Source organism: Rhamphochromis sp. 'chilingali' (assembly GCF_963969265.1).
Source record: "Rhamphochromis sp. 'chilingali' genome assembly, chromosome: 21".
Classification (NCBI taxonomy): Eukaryota; Metazoa; Chordata; class Actinopteri; order Cichliformes; family Cichlidae; genus Rhamphochromis; species Rhamphochromis sp. 'chilingali'.
In genome coordinates this window covers 24,349,516-24,369,619 of record NC_137949.1, presented here as the reverse complement: position 1 = coordinate 24,369,619, position 20,104 = coordinate 24,349,516, and the positions used below count along the sequence as shown (strand labels likewise).

General features: G+C 39.5%; 1 protein-coding gene across 6 annotated transcripts in view; it reads right to left on the bottom strand.

Annotated features, from left to right (window-relative positions):
* cdin1 (CDAN1 interacting nuclease 1) overlaps positions 1–20,104 on the bottom strand; it is a 50,889-nt gene that overhangs the window by 22,678 nt on the left and 8,107 nt on the right. For 3 of the 6 annotated variants that reach the window (XM_080870005.1, XM_080870006.1, XM_080870004.1), the window contains exons 3-11: positions 17,772–17,817; positions 16,692–16,756; positions 15,825–15,885; positions 12,727–12,799; positions 5,500–5,579; positions 5,074–5,123; positions 3,583–3,650; positions 2,260–2,325; positions 1,991–2,096 (exon numbers count right to left, since the gene is read on the bottom strand). In XM_080870005.1, the coding sequence (XP_080726131.1) occupies positions 1,991–2,096; positions 2,260–2,325; positions 3,583–3,650; positions 5,074–5,123; positions 5,500–5,579; positions 12,727–12,799; positions 15,825–15,885; positions 16,692–16,756; positions 17,772–17,817 (615 nt within the window). The remainder of the gene's footprint in view (positions 1–1,990; positions 2,097–2,259; positions 2,326–3,582; positions 3,651–5,073; positions 5,124–5,499; positions 5,580–12,726; positions 12,800–15,824; positions 15,886–16,691; positions 16,757–17,771; positions 17,818–20,104) is intronic. The other 3 variants (XM_080870007.1, XM_080870009.1, XM_080870008.1) reach the window with 1 other exon arrangement.

Below are 20,104 nucleotides of genomic sequence, written 5' to 3'. Positions count from 1 at the left end.
GAGGACTGTTATAACATTGTCTTTGTTGTTGCCACTGCTTAAACAAAAGTCTCCAAGACCGCATTTGACATGTTAACAGAATCAGAGGAAGAAAAAAAAAAAACAGCCTTACCTTCAGCTGGTAATGATACCGTTCTCTTTTCACCTGCTGCTCTTAACAGGTTATAGTTTTGTGTCATTGCGTTTCCAAACACAAACATGAACATCAGGGACTACACTTGTACTTCAAATGATCATGCGTATGGTCTAACAGAAAGATTAGGGCACATTTTGAAATGTCAGTTGTAAATGTCAAATAAAATTTACAGGGGTGCTGAAAAAGGTGGGGTCTGACATTTTTTCTTTCTCTTTTTTTGACACAGAATGTTTGTCTGACTGGCTGCTGGCTGACGTGATAGGATCTACTTTGTCAGTACCTTAATATACTTGGACAAGGCTAGCCTTGTGAATATAAATGAAAGACACATATGAGCAAATATATAAGGCTCAGACTAACACAAACTATCCAACCAAGCTGCAAGTATTCCAGAAAGATCAGCATTTGGCTGCAACACTGATCAGATAGCATTTCACAGTGTCGATGAGCTCAGGTGGTAGAGCAGATCAGCTACTAACCGGAAGTTTGGTGGTTCAATCCCAGGCTTCTCCAGTCTGCATGCCAAATATCCTTGGGCAAGATACTAACCCAATGTTGCTCTCCGATGCATCCATCGGAGTGCGAATGTGTATGAATGTTAGATAGTAAGCACTTAACAAGCTTGTGTGAATGGGCGTGATTGGGTCAATGAATTAGTAGTATAAAGCTTTGAGTCACTCAGAGTAGAAAAGCGCTATATAAGAACCAGTCCAGTCCAATGCAACACTTTAAAAACCTCTTGAATCAAAGCTGAAAGCCTGGACTTTAGTCACATCTTGACTGTTTGATTTAAAATCCAGTGTGGTGGTGTTCACAGGTAAGATTACAAAAACTGTGTCCTTGTCCAAATACTTTTAGACCTAATTCTATGAATACATCAAATCTCAAACTAATCTCATTATATCACGTACTGCACACATTCTAATAAAACATACAGACATGAGAGAAACCTCCAACTGGTCATGGCAGATGGTTGCCCCTCCCAAGCCTGGTTTAAGTTTGTTTGTATTAAAAGGGAGTTTTTCCTTCTCACTGTCACCAAGTGCTTGCTCAAAGGGGGCAGTTTACTTGTTGGGGTTTCTCTCTATTATTGTAGAGTCTTTACCTTACAATATAAAGCACCTTAAGGTGACCGTTGTTGAGTACTTTGTTACTCTGTGTTTTGAAAAGTGCCATACAAATAAAGTTATCATAATTCACTGAACACAGCATCAATGACGAGAACCTGCACCACCATGTCAGCTAACCATTAGTGGAGGATCAGGGCTATAGTGTGATATGGGAACCTGGTGTCAGCCAAGGCTAAGATGTGGACTCCACTTGTTTGTGTCCACTCTATTCAGGTTTCAAATTAAATATTAAATAGGTCAGTATGTTCTACAGGTTATCACTTCTAAGATTCATTGAAAAATGTATTTGCGCACATATACCTCTGTCCCGCCACCGTCAGGACCTGCTCCTGTCCAAAAGTTCTCATGCTACAGAGGCCAGGCATTAGTCACCCATTTCCTTGCTTCCCTTCCAACACAATGTGTTTATTCAACAAAACAATCAAGCTCACAGGCAGACCATTCAGGCTCTAAAGGTCTCAGAGAACATGAGTGAATGTGGAAGTAGTGTAATGTGCAGCTGTAGCATGTGGAATCCTGTGGTTAAAGTGGCCTTTGCCAGAGAGGAAGTGGTAAGCATTGGCGGACAGAGATAGGAGTTCTTTATACAACTGAGAATACCTGATCATAGTTTCTAGTGAAAAAGGAGAAGTTATAAAGAATATGAAAACTGATAAAATAACATTGGCAAATTTTTGATGGCCAATAAAGTAAACAAAACAGATAAAAAAAAGAGAGGGCTCACCTGTTCCAATAGCTCCAGAATTGTTCATTGAGATAGGTTTGATGGCTTTGATCATCTCCAAAAGAGGCTTTGCTCTCAATCCAGTGTACAATGTGTCCTTCCACAGCTTTTCATAAATAACAAAACACAGCAAATCTAAGAAAACTAGTTAGACGAGGTCATTTGTTTTGTTTGTTTCTTCAGTCATATACAAAAAAAATCCCAAAACTTTTTGACAATAGAGATGCCTAAGGTTGAAGTGAGGTTACATTCATAATGTAAATACTAACCAACTGGAACCTCCAGGATGATATCAGGTGTTTTGTCGTAGCCCATAGTTCTCAGGTGGTTTTCATCTATTGAAAATAAAAGTTTAGAAATGTTATGCTTGCTGTTTTGCAGTAACCTTCTATATGAACAATCAGTCACAGGCTGCTGATCTAACTGCTTTCACAAAGATGCTGGTAACAAACCGCTCAGCGTGAGCAAAGCAGAAAAACAGCAGTAGAGCACAGCCAGTGTAGTTAAACCATTATCTACATCTGCCACGTATTTGCTGTCACTGCACAAAATACTCTAAACTCCAGTTACAGTATTGCTCTCTTTGGCAGTGCTTTATAAAATATACAGAAAGGAGACAAGGCTGGCATTATAGTCTCTGCAAGCCTGACCCTTGCCTGCACAAGCTGTAGCCATTGTCCTTGACTTCTGGCGTGCTCTAGCCATTATCCCTCCAACACCTGATTTCTCCATTAAATCTCACTGACCAGGTCATTCAGTTCCAAAGGCCTGCCTCTTTGTCTTCAGCCAAGCTCAACTAATGGGGCATGGAAGAGAATTGTGGCTAGATGGAGGGTGGCGGTTAGTGCTGGTGAGGAGGTAGCATCAGCCACGGATGAAGAAAGAGAGCAGAGAGAGGTCACCGAGGCTACCAGAGGACTGTGGTAGATATCCAGGCATCCAAGATGTTGTAATGTCGGTGTAGAAATGTGTTTGTGTGTATAAGGATGGGAACCTCTGTACACACCCACTGGGCTGTTGACATTCTCATGTGGCTCTGATCGCCTTTTTTAGATCAGCTTTGATTAAAATTAATGGTCCATTCCTGCTGTTGGGTAGCTTATTTCCAATCCATTTATCAGATGGGGTGAGGCTGCTTCAGTGGCCCTCGTGCCCCTCGAACTCTGACAGCTTTAGAACAGTCTTCTGTACAGCCCTGAAGAAAGGTCAGCACTCCATGTCCAAATAAATGATACGGCCGTAATGACAGTGGGAATGATTCTTATTCTTCATCACTCATCTGACCTAGTAAATGATGATGGGATGGGGTGATATGAGGATGGGGGGATTCTATAGTTCCATACCTGAACATTCCATCTTCATTTAATTTGATCTGAATATGGCAATAGCATCAGAAAAATAGATGATATTCAGAGAACAATCTGTTTGATTTTCTGTAAACATCAAATCCCCCAAAACAGCTTTACGCAGAGAGAAATATAAATAAATAAAAAATATTTGCAGTCAAGAATGTCCATATGGTTCCAATATGACTTATGAGTTGTTTTCATTTTCATGTTAAAATGTAATGAGAAGGTCAAAGGATGGCTTACCCAGAAAGGAAAGGTTCTTCTCCTTCAGTTTTTCCCGGAGCAGCACTTCATGCTCATGGCCTATGGCGCTGAGAATTGAGTCAAGGATTCCAACAATACTACGATACATTTGACTTTTAAATTTAAATTCTCTGGAAACCAGAAAATTCAGTGCTCAACTACATGCACATGTTTACCATCAGTTACAGTTAAGAATCTGCTCTTCTCCATTATTGATTTACTATGCAAAGCAAAAGCCATTTCTCCTCATGCTAACATACAGTAAAGCATAATCAGAGTTCGGGTCAAGTTAAATCTGCTTTCACAACAAATCTCTGAAGTGCATTATCTAAATAAGAAAGAAAAAACAAATGCCAATTTGACAAAATGCATAAAGTGCATAGATGAGATACTCTGCCTAGTACTTTATAATATTTGAAGAAAAAATACTTTTAGAATAAATGCCATATTGTATTAAGGATGTGCAAAGCTTGAAGGCACATAAAAGGAAATATGCAATGATGATGGTTTTATTTTTGAAAGAGAAAAAGAAGCTCTTATAGAAATATATTACCCTCTAAAAACTAAAACAACCAAAATGGTTTCTAATTACATAAATATATATATATTTATACATACTGTAACTAGTAGCCACGCAACTGATTCAATGTGTGGATGACTTCTTTGAAAGAACATAGCAGTGCGGTGGTTATAATGAACTCTCTGTGGCAGAGTAACTGATTTTAAGTTGACACTGAGAGGACTGCCACAGAATGTTAAAAAAGGGGGGGATGTGGAAGGAGGGTATAGGGACAAGGTTGACTGGCTATGAACAGAACAACACAGCCCCACCACGGGCAAGAAAGCCTGGACAGACACAATAACATACGGACGTGCACGTGTACACCGACTCAAATAATTCTCCTCCCCTTGAAAATAGCTGATCTGCTACCCAGCTGGTTGCCCCTAAAAAAGCCCGAGCTCCATTCTGCCCCTACAGCCAAGGTCCTACTAGACGAGTAGGGGGTGTGTGTAGGTGGGGAAAGTGTGTGGGAAGAATAGTAATGAGGTGGACAAATTAATTATAAATGAATAATAAATCATTACCTTAAGTTAGACAAATGTAGTAAAAACTTTCTGTAGTGCACATCTGAATAAAATGATCAGAAGTAAATAGTAATGAATTAAAATGCATTTAAAAATATGTATGTAACAGTATTAGCTCTTTTTCCTGTTCCAAAAAGCTTTTGAATTATATTTCTTTTCTTGTATCATAGAACATTGGGTCTGATTCACAGCATGCACATAGAGATGCATTTAGATCAGCCTATCCTCTCCTCCTCTTCCCTCCATCGCCTTCCAGCCCCTGTATGGATGATACTGGGATGGCAGGCAGGATGAAACACTTCCTCTGTGAAGCAGAACTTTTATGTCAGGTGAAGCCAGACACATCTCATCCCCTTCAATAGCTCCTCGTCAATTTCAGGCTTAAAATTTTATGGGATAGGATACTGTTTGATGCAGTCTACCAGCGGTCCATAACAGCAGTCATTTATTGTGCACTGAAAAGAGGGGGAAGAAATATTATGGCGTGCCAAAAGGGTGGGTGGGTGTAAGGGAGGTGAGGGAAGCCCATACACTGCTGGAAAAAAAAGGAGAAAACACAGGAGATGCTGGCAGACTGGCAGGCATGACCGCCGGCTCTCACGTGACCTCATCAGCAAACATGAGCCGCTGATGCCGTCTGTCAGCCAGGTGTAGAGTACCATTTTTTTTTGAAAACTCACTGTGCACAAGCAATTTTCGATTTGTTAAGTAGAGACACAGCAAATGCCTTAAAATAATAACATTTCATATAATTAAATAGAATTATCTCTCTCAGGCAATTAAACAGTTCTCTGGAAAATGTTAATTAAGTACAAAACTTAAAACCCTTACTTGGTAGACATTACTGGCCAAAATTTGGTCTGGAATTAAAGATGGCTCCTTCAGCATGCTGTTGAGGACTGATTTAGATGCTGAGAATAAGACAGCAAAAGAAGAGAGGGAGACAGACAGAAAAAGGAAAAAAATAATGACCACATAATTTTATTCAAGAAAATGTCTAACTGCTGGATTTAACCAAGCAAAACAGTTAGTGTTATAAACAAAACCAGCCCGGACAGCCTCTAACCCACCAACCTGTGTACAGTATTTCTGCACTAGCCTATTAGATGGTTGCTTGGTGTCTGTACAGATTTTCTATAGATAAATGTTTCAGTCCAAAGCACAGGCGCTTCATGTAGTTTATCTATGTTATGAACGCTGACTATTCTGCATCTCTCATCCCTATTCTTGCTCTACTAACATTATAAATCAGAAAGGGAGGCCTGCGAATCGACTCGCTGTTACTGCAACAGCAAAAAATTCCTTAAATCATTTCTTAAAAAAGGTTTGGATTAAATGGATTGTATCACCGTGTGACGAAATGGTTGAGGCACACCATTTTAGTGATATATATGTACACATGCGCCTGACAGATTTGGCGCATTAGAGACAATACATGGAATGTTTCTATTCACATTTCAGGCATGGATGGTGCCTATACCAACATCGCAGAAGTTCTCAAGCGCATCTAGGAAACTGCACACAGTATATAACGGTTATAGACACGATGGCTTATTTAAAAATTAATACAATTTTGAAAAAAAAAGTTACAAAAAAATGTAATAAATCAATTGATAGCCATCTGGATCATTAGGCCTCTGTTAGATAAATTTCACCCACAGAAAGGCGGGCTGTTCTTTTCTATGCTCTCATCCCCTACACACTTAGGGAAACTACCACAAACAAGATAGCCATTGCTATGATCCCTCATCTACCTTATGATGAAATAAAAAGTAGAGGAGGTGGAAGAAGAACAAAAGCGCCTCCTCCTTTCTTCGTCTCTATCTTTTCCTGCATAGGCTTTTTTTTCTTGTTTTGTGCAACCTGCTTTCTGTTTTAGTCTCTCCCAGCCAGCTACAGTGCTCCCCCAGCCCATCCCATAACCCCACACTCCCTCTTAGAGCTGCAAGGCACAGGGCAGTGCTTTATTTCTCTGCTCATTTTTCTCAGAGATTGGTACCTTCACACGCAGATCCATACCATGCTCCTGTGCAATGCGGGTGGTGGTGAAGAAAGAGGGTTATATTTTCCCCTTGAGTTAGGACACCTCATGACAAATGATAATGGATAATCAATAAAGTGGGAAATATGAGGCAGCAAACTTTATGAAGCCAGGAGACATATTACTCCCCAACAACACTGGTTTCCCTTAACAAAGTCACTACTCGACTGTGCCTAATAATCTGAAGGAAAATCAAAGGACCCGCAACCACATCAGCAATATTGGCAACTTATTCCACTTTAATGGCATTTTGATTGATTTTTTCCCTCTTCCTAATGGTCTTTTTATAGATTTGACGCTGTTTCTGCAAAACAGTAGTGTGTAATAAACCTCCCTGAAGGCAAACGTTAGCCATTAAAGCTCTTGTCTTACTAGCACTCATAATTGGAGGTTGACCACCACCACATTTTGGTCTCTCACATAACACACACTTTCAGGACTAGAATTCTCCCTGTCTCTCAAGCTCTTTGATATTTTTTTGTCGACGGCCATAATAAGTGCCAGGATCTCTTTCGTCTGCGCTTTTTGAGGGATGGGGTTAAAAATAGCCATAAAGAGGTGACCTTGGCGCTGACATTGTGGAATTTCAGCCAAGCATTGACCTGATGAAAATGGAAGGCCAGGCTGCTAATAAATCAGGATGCTTTTAAAATGAGTTTACCCTAATGCTCATTCATCACGGGCTGTAATGCCATTTGCAGGCCCAGGATTCGCTGCTGTGCACAAACACAGCAGTAAATAACAACAGGGCCCTTGCATCCTTCGCATCGTTGCAGCCTCCAACATCAGCATACATTTATTAAAGACGCCCCCGCCTTGCACGGCAGCACACCTCTAGAACACCCTGAGCTCCTTTCTGCTATATGCAAACATACACACACAGAAACAAAAACACACAAGCAATGCTCTTTAAATACACACGCTCAAAGCACATACAGAGGCACACATAAAAATGCGTGCAGAAAAATAAAAAGCACAATCTGTAGAACACTAGACACGGAGAACAAAGCCCTGCAGCACAACTTTGCACCTTGTAAACATTCACCAAATTTACTGTAATTGTCCCATGCTGGTATAAATTCTGACTAAGGCACCATATCACACCGTCAACATCTGAACAAAAGGAACAGAGAAGAGGGGAATAATAGATGTGAAACGCTACACCTCCATAGGGATTTGCTAAAGAAAACAACCAGTGTAAACAAATCGCAGGCCTGTTTTCATATGCAACTCCAAAACAAGATAAACTATATAAGGCAAGGTAACGGCAACAGAACCTTGGCATGTTTTCTCATTGCTTACTTTCTTTCATTTGTAACTACTGGGACTCCTCTTTTCTCCACTAGGGTGAAAAAGTCATTATCGCAAACACAAAAAAACAGAGCGAAACCTCATTAAATAGCAACATTTGTTGAGGGAGGACTGTAATAAACAATAACGGATGACGATTGTTATTACCCCTGACACTGATGAGCTCCTTTGTAAGTTTGTTTATTAATTAAAAAACCCACTATTTTCCACGGGTGGGGGTGGGCAGTTACCCATTTCCTCTATATGCCCACACCCCCGCACACTCCCCATGCGCAAGCCATTGAGCTGTGGAGGGGCACTCGTTCATCAAACTTCATGGAGCAAGGGAGAGACAGGTCCTGATAATGTGCACCGCTAAAGCTGATTTTCCATGATGAATCTCGGAGCATATAAATTGGCTAATATCTGAAAACATTTACAGATACTAGAGGAATTGACTACTTGTGGGACATGATGGATGAGGCTCTCCAACACTGGCCGACAGCTCTGCAAATCTCTGCGGTTGCCTAAAGCCCTCATTTGATTTTCCAATTTACTCCTTTTAAATTTATCCCCCCGCACTGAGAAAAAAGAAAAAAAACAGAAGATGGGAAAGAGAGAGAGTGGGAGATAGGGGGTGGGGGGTATGTGTTTCTTTTTAAACTATCTGTGGTGGTGTGTAGGTGCTAGTTGATGATATGAGGTGGTATCTCCTGTGCAAGAGGAACTCGGTCCCTGAAGAGGTTACTGGGGCAGAACTGATCTGCTTCCACCTGATTCCTTCTGATAGCGGTGAGATGAGACTCCACATTTCTCTGTGTATGTGTGCGTGTGTGTGTAGTAATAGTAGATCTGGGGAGGCACTGCTATGGAGAAAGGCTTCCCAGGTCAGGCCATTAGACTGTGGCAGAGGCTGACTGGAGCTTCTCTGCTGAAAAGGAGTAATTAGTATACATGTCAAGTGAAGTACCACGGTGCTGCTTACCTCCCTCGCACACACATGCACACACTAACACTCATGCTGTCTTTGCCTCCTTACTCCCTCCCGTCTTGCTAATGAAGTGCCCTTGCTCTCATTATTTGGAAAAAAAAGGCTTCATATACACACCCCATCTCTGCACATTGGAGAGGTGTAACAGAGAAGAGAGGAGCACTTGAACACAAGAGGGAAGGGACCATAACAGTCATAGCGACCACGTTGAAAATTTGCTCCGATAAGACCCAGTACAATATTCAGTTATCAACACGTTTTATCTGAGAAACATTAAAGTTATTATAAATCCTGTCAAGTAACCAAAGGATCATAGTAGACACTAAGATTCTCACAGTGCTAACATCAAACACGGGACATTTATAACCTTGCGTACAAGGCTTCTGTAAAGGAATGTGACAATAAATCTTAAAGGCGGTCGAATCACATAGTTACAAAACATGGAGTAGCAATCTAATCTGGAGCTGGGCCTTGGGAAAATGGAAAAGGTCAAATAGCTAGCAAAATTGCCTCCTCAAAAAGTATGTCTAAATCTAGAGGCACATCAACTCCTGTCAAAGGAGGAATAGAAAGAAAGATGAAGAGATAGCAGGAGGGGGAGAAGACAGAGCATTGGCTCCCCCAGTGTTTTTGCTGTGACTTTGAATCTACTACTAGATACGACCATCCTGTATCTAATGATACAGAATAGGAATGACAGTATAGCTCTCTGCAGTGTTATACTTTCATTTACAGAACTTTTCATTGGGCTGAGATGTGTTAGCTGTGCCTATAATAATGTTTTCATGAGATCTGTCCCTACCACTCCTGTTAATGCAAACCTTTTAAAATGCACAATTGTTAGTTCAGCTCTAGTAATTGTCGTTATTGGGATTCACTGCAATTCCATCCATCCACACATTCATTTATCTTCTTCTGCTTATTCAATTCAGGGTTGCGATGGGACTGGAGCCTATCCCAGGTATCAGGGCGTGAAATGAGGCACACCCTAGACAGGTTGACAGTCAATCGTAGGGCTAACTCAGCGACAGATGACCATTCATGCTCATATTCTCATGTATACCCGATTTACAATCACCAGTTACTCTAAGATGCACATCTTTGGATTGTAAGAGGAAGCTGGAGTACATGAGAGGACCCATGCACTGGCAGGCATGACCCCTTGTGACCTCACAAGAAGGTCCTCGACTTGAATCCATCAGCCAGCGAGGGATTCTCTGTGTGGAGCTGGCACATTCATGCTCACTGAAATTCAGTGAAATTATTATCTTCATTTTTTTTTTCAATCACTTATTTGAAATATTTGAAAATGTATAAATATTTACAAAAAATGTAATCATTTAAAAATGTATTCCTCAAGATTACTGAATATTTAAAAACAATACAATTTTGCTTTATTATCATTATGTATACTTTCATAAAATGAAATATAGTATCCAGTATATTTATATAAACAACACAGACATAGATTTAACCAATAAAAAGACTTATAATAACCACTTGACTTAAAAAAAGTTTTTTTTTAAATTTATTAATAGTTTCATAAAACTTTTCTATCATATTCACAACCCTGACACATAAGCTGGATACAAGTCTGGAAAGAAAAACAAAGAAAGTACTACCCTGCAAGGAATTCTGGTGTATATACTAAAGCTGTGTCATTTGGGTGAACAAGTGACCCTCCCTATTGCCCAGCTTCAAAAGACAAGAAGCAAAGACCATTATGGATGTTGATATTGCATTCAATACATAATAAAACTGCTTTGACTGTATTGATTCATGTACAAGCATCACCAGATAGTCTTTCACTTTGCTTGACTGAAACACTCTCCAATATTTCTGCTTCAAGGAAGGGGGATGGAGTTTGCTGGTGCTGTTGTCATGTTGAGGTGTGGCAGTGTGGGTAGCTAGTGGGAAGGACGATGTGGGATTGGTGGGGGATAGGGGGTTGCAACAAGCAAGCAAAAAGCAAACCAAAAAAAACCCCACACACTAGGAAGGTACAAAAACAATTTAAAACTCTGTATTGATCCGGCACTAGTGATTGTACATATATTCCATAGTCCCAAAGGCCCCATTCATGTGTCTCTTAAATGCAAGGGGAAAGAGAAGAGGAATAAAAAAAAAAAAAACAACGACAATGGTAGGCAAAGGCAAGCCACTCACCCTGTTGGAGGTAATGTCCCTTATTTAGAAGTCTATTGATCTTTGCAGTGAGCCTGCCTGCCCTTCCTCTAGAGTCTGACTAAAACACACAAATACACACAAGCACACTGGAGATCTGTCCGAGGCTGGAGGGAGGATGAAAGATATGCCTGCCAATAGCACTGAACCAACCTGTTAGCTAATTGTCAGGAAAGACAATTATCCTTGCATTGTTTCTTTGTGGAAACAAATTACTGCACTATATGTATGTATGTATGTATGTATATATATATATATATATATATATATATATATATATATATATATATATATATATATATATATATATTAAATATATATATTATCTATATTATCTATTTCACTAGATAATATATTATGCAAATATTTACAACATGCATTGCATGTGAAATTATTCTTTGAAGGAGCATGATATTATTTGCTAGCATCCAAAAAAGTGAGATGCTGTACGCCTGTAACTCTGCTCAAAATTAAACAAGGATTTTCTAGAACATTTCATCTGGTACAAATCTATTCTGAGCAATAATAAAACATTTTTTCACTGTATGGAGATGGACAGATGCAGTGTGCCATTATCTGAGACATAGTGCTTGTGGATGAATGCCCTGTTCTACAAGCAGCTCAGACTAGTATTTTGACAGGCAGCGGATAACGGTGGGTCCAAAGCAATCACATCTTTGACTTTGACAAATGGCTGTGCTGTGGCGAAGTTGAAAATAACACACATCCACTTTAATCTCTTTCTTGATTAAATTGGAAGCACATCTTTTTGACATCATGTGATTCGCTCTCAAAGTAGTGACTACTGCACAGACAGAAAGTCCTCGGGATAGACCCACTAAAATAATATGCATATGTGTGATACTGGAAGTTCCAGAGTGTGGGGATGGGAGGGGAGAGGAGGGGGAGTTGTTTATTTTTTGTTATAAATTAACAATGTGACTAAAACTGGTAAAACGCAGGAATTTTGGACAAATACAGGAGAAAGACACTAACCAGACTACACATGGGCAACAATTCCCACAATTTCTGGAAAAGATCTTTGACACATTCAACAACAATATTTGTGTCTGTAATTTTGTTCTCCCACAGTGTGTCCATCAGCACTACCTAGAAATGGTTTGCTTTTTCTGCCACAGTCTTCCCTCAACTCAATTTCCTCTGCAGACCCCAGCAGGCAGCGAGGAAGAGAAGGGAATGAGAGAAGAGGAGAATGCTAGCGATAGATGGATGCATTGGGGGATGAAGGAGGCTGAGGGAAGAAATCAGGGGTGTTATAAATAACACTGATGAGGTGAGCTACCATTGATCCACACTGCAGTTGAGAGGTGGGTGGTCCTCCTAGTACTTAATTGCCAGTCATGTGCCCTGGGATGCAGCTACTACTAAATGTGGTCTATCTCTCATTAGGGTTTGACAGGCTGAAAATACAGCAGCTAGACTGGAATTGGGACTCAAACAGAAAGGGATTAAAAAGACAAAGTGCTACAATTAAGACTGATGGGGAGAATGATAGAAAGGACAGAGTGAGAAATGGAAAAGTGTTACTCACGCATTCCACCATCCTGGCCCTGAAGAAACCTGTCCAGGATGATACGAGCCATCAGCGCAGGAGACAGATCCACCTTTACACAGATTTAAAAAAAAAAAAAAAAAAAAAAAAAACATAAAAGGAAAGAAAAAAATCAACAGAAAAGACAAGCAGCTTAAATAAAAACAGACTTTACTATCAATGAGGAATTAATATTCACTTAAAAGATGGTGGGATTTATATTCCTCTCTGAAGAATTGCTTGAGAAAAAAAAATCCCATATATCCAGCTGGAAGTGCAAACATATTTTAAAGAGCCTAAGACTTACGACATTGAAATTGCACAGCCAGTTTACCTTTGGCTGATGTCACATAGATAATAATGATCGTAATGGCTCTAAATTATATTATTGCGTTTCAAAACCTTGACCTTACTTTTGACAATCCGCGTGCAAATTGGTCTTTGAAAGCATTGCTTTGCATCAACCTTTCCCACAGGAACAAGAGATCGCTTATTACACAGCCAAGCTACCTGGCTGAATTGCCTTTCCTTCTGTCAAACAGACAACCTGAGTCTCTCATCTTGAAAGAAAAAGCAGCACATACTGTGCCCAGGCAAGAGACAATGGAGAGCTTTAATCATAGAATGATCACCAAGGCAAAACTATAGGAACCAATAGGACACACCTGAGGGATGGTGGGAATGTAGTCCTTAATAGGAAGGAAAGAACCTATGGCAGCAGCACTCTTTGAACACAAACACACCTTAGAGGTGAGCAGTGTTTATGGTCGAGTGCAAGGAGAAAAGTTGACAGGTAAGAGAGCACGAACGACTGATGGTGAATGTGTCTCTCTGATCAGTGCAATACATTCCTACATACTAAAATTGTTGTTATTATTACAATGTTTTATTAACATATTAAAAAAATACAACAGTTATTATAAAGAACAGCATGACAAAAAATATATATGGGTGCATTAGCATAAGATATATTTTTCCAAGGTCTACATTTGGCTAATGCTGAAACAATATACGGCGAATAAAAGAAGATGCATTAAGTCATTCACTACTAAAATTCACAGCTTACTCAGTATAGAGGGAATTAAAACATTGCTTGAAGACTTTGCCATTCCTAGCCAGCTCATTACGAAACAACATTCTTCCAGCCAAAGATCATTTTTCCTCTTGTTAGCATAATTGGGGACCAAAAGTGAATTTGCCCTCAGCTTGCAGTGAGAATGGAGTGTTTCATCTTTTCTGTGATGCTTCCTTGTAACGCTGGGAGCAGAGATGCTTCTGTCTAAACAATGTCTTTTTACCCACAGTAGTATTTGTTAACATCTCCATAATATTGCACTAAGAAGGCAGCTAGTAAAAAAAAAAAAAAAGCTTAACATGTCTATAATAATTAAGGGGTGAGCAAAGAGTTTACATCTTCATTAAGACCTCTGATAGTACTGACTCTGACTTAGCATTTGTAACCTGCAGTTACAGTAGCTTTCTTTCTTCTCTCTAATTCTTCTAATTTCCCCTCACTTTCTTTTCTCCCTTCCCTCCTTTCTCTCTGTGCTTCCTGGCCGGCTCACAACTCAAACCATCGAACCCTGAATAACCAGAGAAAATCAGATTCTTGGTAACCTGCATCAGAGCTGACACATGAAAAATGGCAACATTACCAATGCAGGCTCAGCCTGAATAAAGACTACCTGATTAGTTGAGGTACATGCATCTCCCTAATTTTCATATTAATCATGAGTCCATCTTCATTCCCTGGTCATAACACATACCTTCATGAGTTTAACATGTGACTAAGAATCACAGAGCCTAAAAAGAATTTGTTTTTATTAAAACTCTGGTTTTATCAAACTGTAAACCAAAATGGGTCGCACAGTGCAGCACAACTGCACCTGTTCTAATGCCATATTCAAGTAATATTTGCATAAAATTCCCATAAAGATAGAAACAGTGAATGTTGAGTCCATCTCTGTTTCATGAGCTTCTTCTAAGGGCAAAAAAATATCTATGAATAGTTTTCATCACTGTTAATCATTTTCCTCTGTTGGAGATATATTGTCTCATAAAGACATGAAACTACATCAATTAGCAGTCTGGGAGACCATGAGTGCTTGGTTTAAATATTAAGTAGCATATTAAGATGACAGTTAAATGGTTCATAGACAGTTATCTCTTAGCTGAATTGGATCCTTTCAAGAAAAAAAAAAAAATCAAGCGTCAATTAAACGGAGAATGAATAATGGTAGTTGGCTTTGAGGTACCACTGATGCATGTGAACTACTGTGATTTTAGATTAAGAGACCCTCGAATTTCATTGCCTAGTGCACGCGCCAATCAAAATTCAAATGCAAATTTAAATGTTTAAAAAGGTTATCGGGCCTTTTCTCTTCCTTTATAATCTGTAAGACGAAAAATGTCGTGAACTTACAAAAAATGAATGCAAAGATTTTCATTCATTCAGTAAGAAGTAATGTAACCATCTAAGATGTAGTGTATTGAGACTATAGTATAGTTGGATTTATATTTTGGAACACTTAACAAGAGTTTGGCATTACCCTAAAAATAGCAAACATTTACTAACTAGGTTTAAAATATAATAAATATAAGTGATCACTTAAATTCTGAAAGAAACAGGTTTCTTACAGCATGAATTTCCAACCTACCTGAGTTTTGTACCACTGAATGACATGGATTTAAGCTGCACATAAACAATTGCTGCTACATCAACAAGACTACAAATTCTTCACTGAACTCGCAAAGAAAATAACAGATCAAATAATAAAGAGAGGAATTAACTAATGACCCCAGTCTCACCTGTCCGCAGTTTGTATCAACTCTGCCTCAACTGCAATTTGGAAAATTACATAATAAAACAGAAAAAGTATTTTCACATCTGCTTAATGGAGCCGAGCGCTAATTACATTAAATAATTGATAATTGAGCCAACCATTTTACCAATTTTGATAATGACTAACAGACAAGGAAGAAAATCAAAAACTGCAGCCAACTGCTATCTATCCATTTATAGAAAAAATAAAGGATAAACTCAGATGTGTTTTTCATTGGCAAGTAAAAAGACAGAAAAAAAAAAGTTATGCCATTACCTCATTGGCCAATTCAAGCAGGACAGGAGCAGTAGGCTGTGCCTTGGCTTCACTCAGATACCTTCATTATAACAAAGAATAACAAGAGTAGTGAAAAAAAAAACATGACCCACAAAGGCAGACAGAAGGGTAGAAGGGGGCTAGATCGGGCTAGCCAAGACATGCTAATGTCCCAGATGACTTTGCCCTGGGTGGCATATGGCAGGCTCCGTGTGGTTAAAACAGCACTGCTTGAAGGGCTTCATATTTCCAAGAAGCCAGACAAGCATATGATAGTTAGTTAACCCCTGCCGCCCAAAAAGCCTTTTTTCCCTCGCCAGCTAAACCTGCAACACACTTCAGATCTTACCCAGATCATCTCAGAGGTTTGTTGTTGTAAGTAGATTAGAAGTGCATTATCCAGCTTTATTTTCTCCAGAACAGTGGCCTAATAAGCTAGATAAAGGCTAATTGCAATATGCAAAGAGGCTTTTCCCAATACAGTCTGTTTTCAGTTCTTTCTTTCTTTCTTTTCTTTTTTTAAATTTAACCATGCTCATTGAATTACAGATAATCATCCCATCATAAGCCTGTGTGTAAGGCAAATGTCCAATGGTTGGTTTATTTATTTACTTTCCTGCTTTCAGTTTGACACGGAGAACAGAGCTTTAGCCTAGCAGGTGCAAGTGGGGGTCGGGAATGAATCCTGTGGGTGGTGATTTGTTTGTAAGAGATTATAATTGTCATGGAGGCCACACACAGGGGTCGGTGAACGATTTAAAGGAAGAAGAAAAACAGTAAGAGAGATGAGAAAACGATAAAGAAGGAGAACGATCTAGAAAGAAAACAGAAGAAAACAAAACAATATAAAGCACGGAAACACAATACCTTTGGTAGTAGCTTTCAATAACATCCGGCACATGGTGTCTTGAGAATGTCCTTTTGATCCATTTCTTTAAATGTAATAATAATATGAAGAAAAATGAAGATTAATGGCATAATAATCATAATAGCTAAAACAATTAACACGTACACACAGATACATACACATAGGCATAGATACAGCTCTTAAGTTAGTACTATTTTTAGGCACAAAGTGCTTTCCATTTCCGGTTGACCTGACTAAAATGCTAACTTGTTCACCCTTGGCTTCTCTTCCATGCTCTATTCTTTATGAACAATTGCAGCAGCAATTTAATTTCAATGATATTGGTAAGGGTCAAACTGTGCCAAGGCACTCTCGTTCAAACCAGCTATCTCCATCTACCTTCTTGATTCAAACCCTGTATTCACTTCTCCTTTTTTGATCAAACAATGACATTATTCCACATTTCACACCCTGACATTTCTATGCAATTCAATTGCCATCGTTGCCGAGAAGAAGGAGAACAGGGGATATAGCGGAAGAGCACTGGTTAAAAACAACTTATTTAAAAACTACTACACACAAAAAAATGTAATTCCACAGAGACGGGCAGTGTGACTGACACCTGTCAGTGGGATGATAAATGACTCCATTTTCTGCTTGTGCTGCCTTCTGCCACTGGCGGCAGTGGCCATTTATCATCATCCACTGTCAGCCGTGGAAAGCAGCAGTGACAGTGCGAGTCAGCAAACATTTAGCACACACAGCCGCACTACACGGGGAAATTATTATTGTCAGAATAATAATGGTTTAGCATAATTTATTACAGGTCCACCAAATAAGCAGGGGCTAGATGTTATTAGACAGATGGATGGGAAGGCTTGGCAGACATCCACTGAGGCTCAGGCAGGCAAAGGCCCTCAACGTGAACGTGAGAAGGAGGAGGGGGTGGTGGTGTGGGGCGAAATAAACGGGGGTATGGTGAGGGGGGGACATCCTCCAAACCAATCAGAAAGCTGGCAGTTCAATTACAAAGAAATAAAGGGACATTCATCATTCAATTAGGCACCTGTCAGGGCTCACAAAGGAAGAAAACTTCTAACCTGGTACTCCAGGGAGAAGATGCTCAGAAGAGTGGACTGCGAGTGACTGGAACAAATAAAAGAAGGACAAAGTTAATTACCAGAGTGCATTGCACAGAGACAAAGGGAGAAGGGAGCTTCAAAGCTGGGGCCAGCTGCCCTGTAATCTAAAAGAACATGAAAACAAGTGTGGCAAAGTTGTTCCAGATGAACACCTCTGACAAAAGGATTCCTGCTACGATGGTGTGGGGGAAGAAAAAAAGGGAGGCTGTGTGGGGTATGAAAGATGAGAAAAATATAGCTCATTTTTGTTTTTTTCATTTAGTCATTAATACGTAGCATCTTCCTCTATCCTTTGTCTCTCCAGGAAAGTGCTAAACTAATCTTAATTCAAGTGCAGAGTCTGCTATTATAAAGTAACACGATGGCAAGAAAACTCCAACCAACCTAAAGATAACAAAATTGAAGAGAAATTTATATCTATGCAAATAATTGACACAGTTCAATATTTAACTAGTGAGTAAAGCGTGGTATTCACTAGCAATTACAGTCATAGTTTTCATAGGTTTAAAAGTAAGTGGATAAACTAGCATGACTATAAATATGTGGAAGCTGGAACAGTTGGACATAACCAAATGCTAGATTTCTGAGCTTGTGAAAAATGACCAATTGTGGAAATGGTGGATGTAATTCCTATATAATACTTTAGGTAAACCCATGAAATTAAAGCTGAAATGCTACACAATCATATCTGGATTGTCTTATTGTGAATCCATTGTTGTGGTGTAAAAACATTTTTTATGAAAATCTTCTTCTTCTCCAAGAAACATGTTGACCCAAGTGTATGCTTTTTACTTTAATCTGCAAAGTGGATGACTACTGTGAGTGTCTTTTTTTGTGTATGACAACATGTAGACACGCATAAGAAAAAAAAGTACTTTCTTTGATAGCATATGGACCGTTCTATATCATTCCCACTGCAACGGATAGGCTTTGAAATGGAAACTTTCACTATATGTGACTCCCGAGAGTCAGTCAATTCCATGGGTTGCCATAAGCTACATTTATCTCCAGCTCCAGTCAATGTCAAACACCTGGCAAAGAGGCAAACCCGGAAAACAGACAGTTCCAACAGGGACTTGCAGCCCATTCGATACCCACCTTAGCTGCCATTGTGTCCTTAGAGTTACAGATATTTAAATGAGTGACACAAATTATAGGAGTTGGACTGTGCACGTCTTCAGCTTGCATATCACAAAAAAAAAAAAAAAAGAAACATGTGTGCTCTCATACACACACCCACAAACTGCTCCGTAATTTTCACAAGTGGTTTTATGTCTCCATATACTGCACTCAGTACACTTGATTGTTAAATTTAATGGACTTTTCATTACAAGTCACCTGGGAATGGTATGTAAATACTCATGAGAAGCTGAAGCTTCCAATCTGTATTAAAATATTGAGTCTACACAGGACACCGACATCAATCACTAGAAACCGTAAAATACCCTTGTGACATGCAAACAAAGCCAGAAGAATGTCAAATCCTGATTTCTGTCTGGAATGTCTGTCTGTGACCATTTTTTAAAGAAAGCATCTTAACCATTGGAATAGTTCAGCCTGTTATGATGAACCAAAGAAGTCCTCTTGGGATCCCTAGACACCACTTTTAAACAATTTTAATCCTGTAGCTGAAGAACAGCTAAGGATACTTCCACATTAGGTACAATTAATTTGTACACTGTCCAAGAACAACTGCGACCCCCCCCCCTCAATTCCCTGCTTATTTCCCAACCACCATATGCAAAATAAAACATGCACCAAATCTTACTGACACAACAGTTCTAACAACTTGATAATGTTATTGAAGTATTCCGAAGTTGAGCAGTATTTCACGTCACTGGTGGTTTTGTTTTGGGTGTGCAAATGAAGACGGTCCACACAGTCGTGCAATCCTTCAAACCTCATCTCATGTGTTTGATACAGATTTTTTCATCTGATGCACACGATACTCAAGTATGTCTCGTGCACTCCCAAGTTTGGCTCTTCATCAAGAAGCAGGACACAAATCATCGTACCATGCCCGTGGGGCAGTATACAGTGTTCACACATATCAAACATACTAGACTTTGGTGTAATCGAGCACCACATGTTAAAGCAGCCCGATTCTCATCACACACAAAGTTACAAAAGTAAAGAAGACGACAAAGGAAGTTCTCAGAGTGTGAGGGGAAAAATTGTCTACCCCCTCAGCATTAATTTATAATGATGCTTAGGGGTGAAGGGGCCACCGCAATTAAGTGGGCCATTAAATGGTCAACTGTCAACATGTGGACACTTAAGGGAGGGAAAAA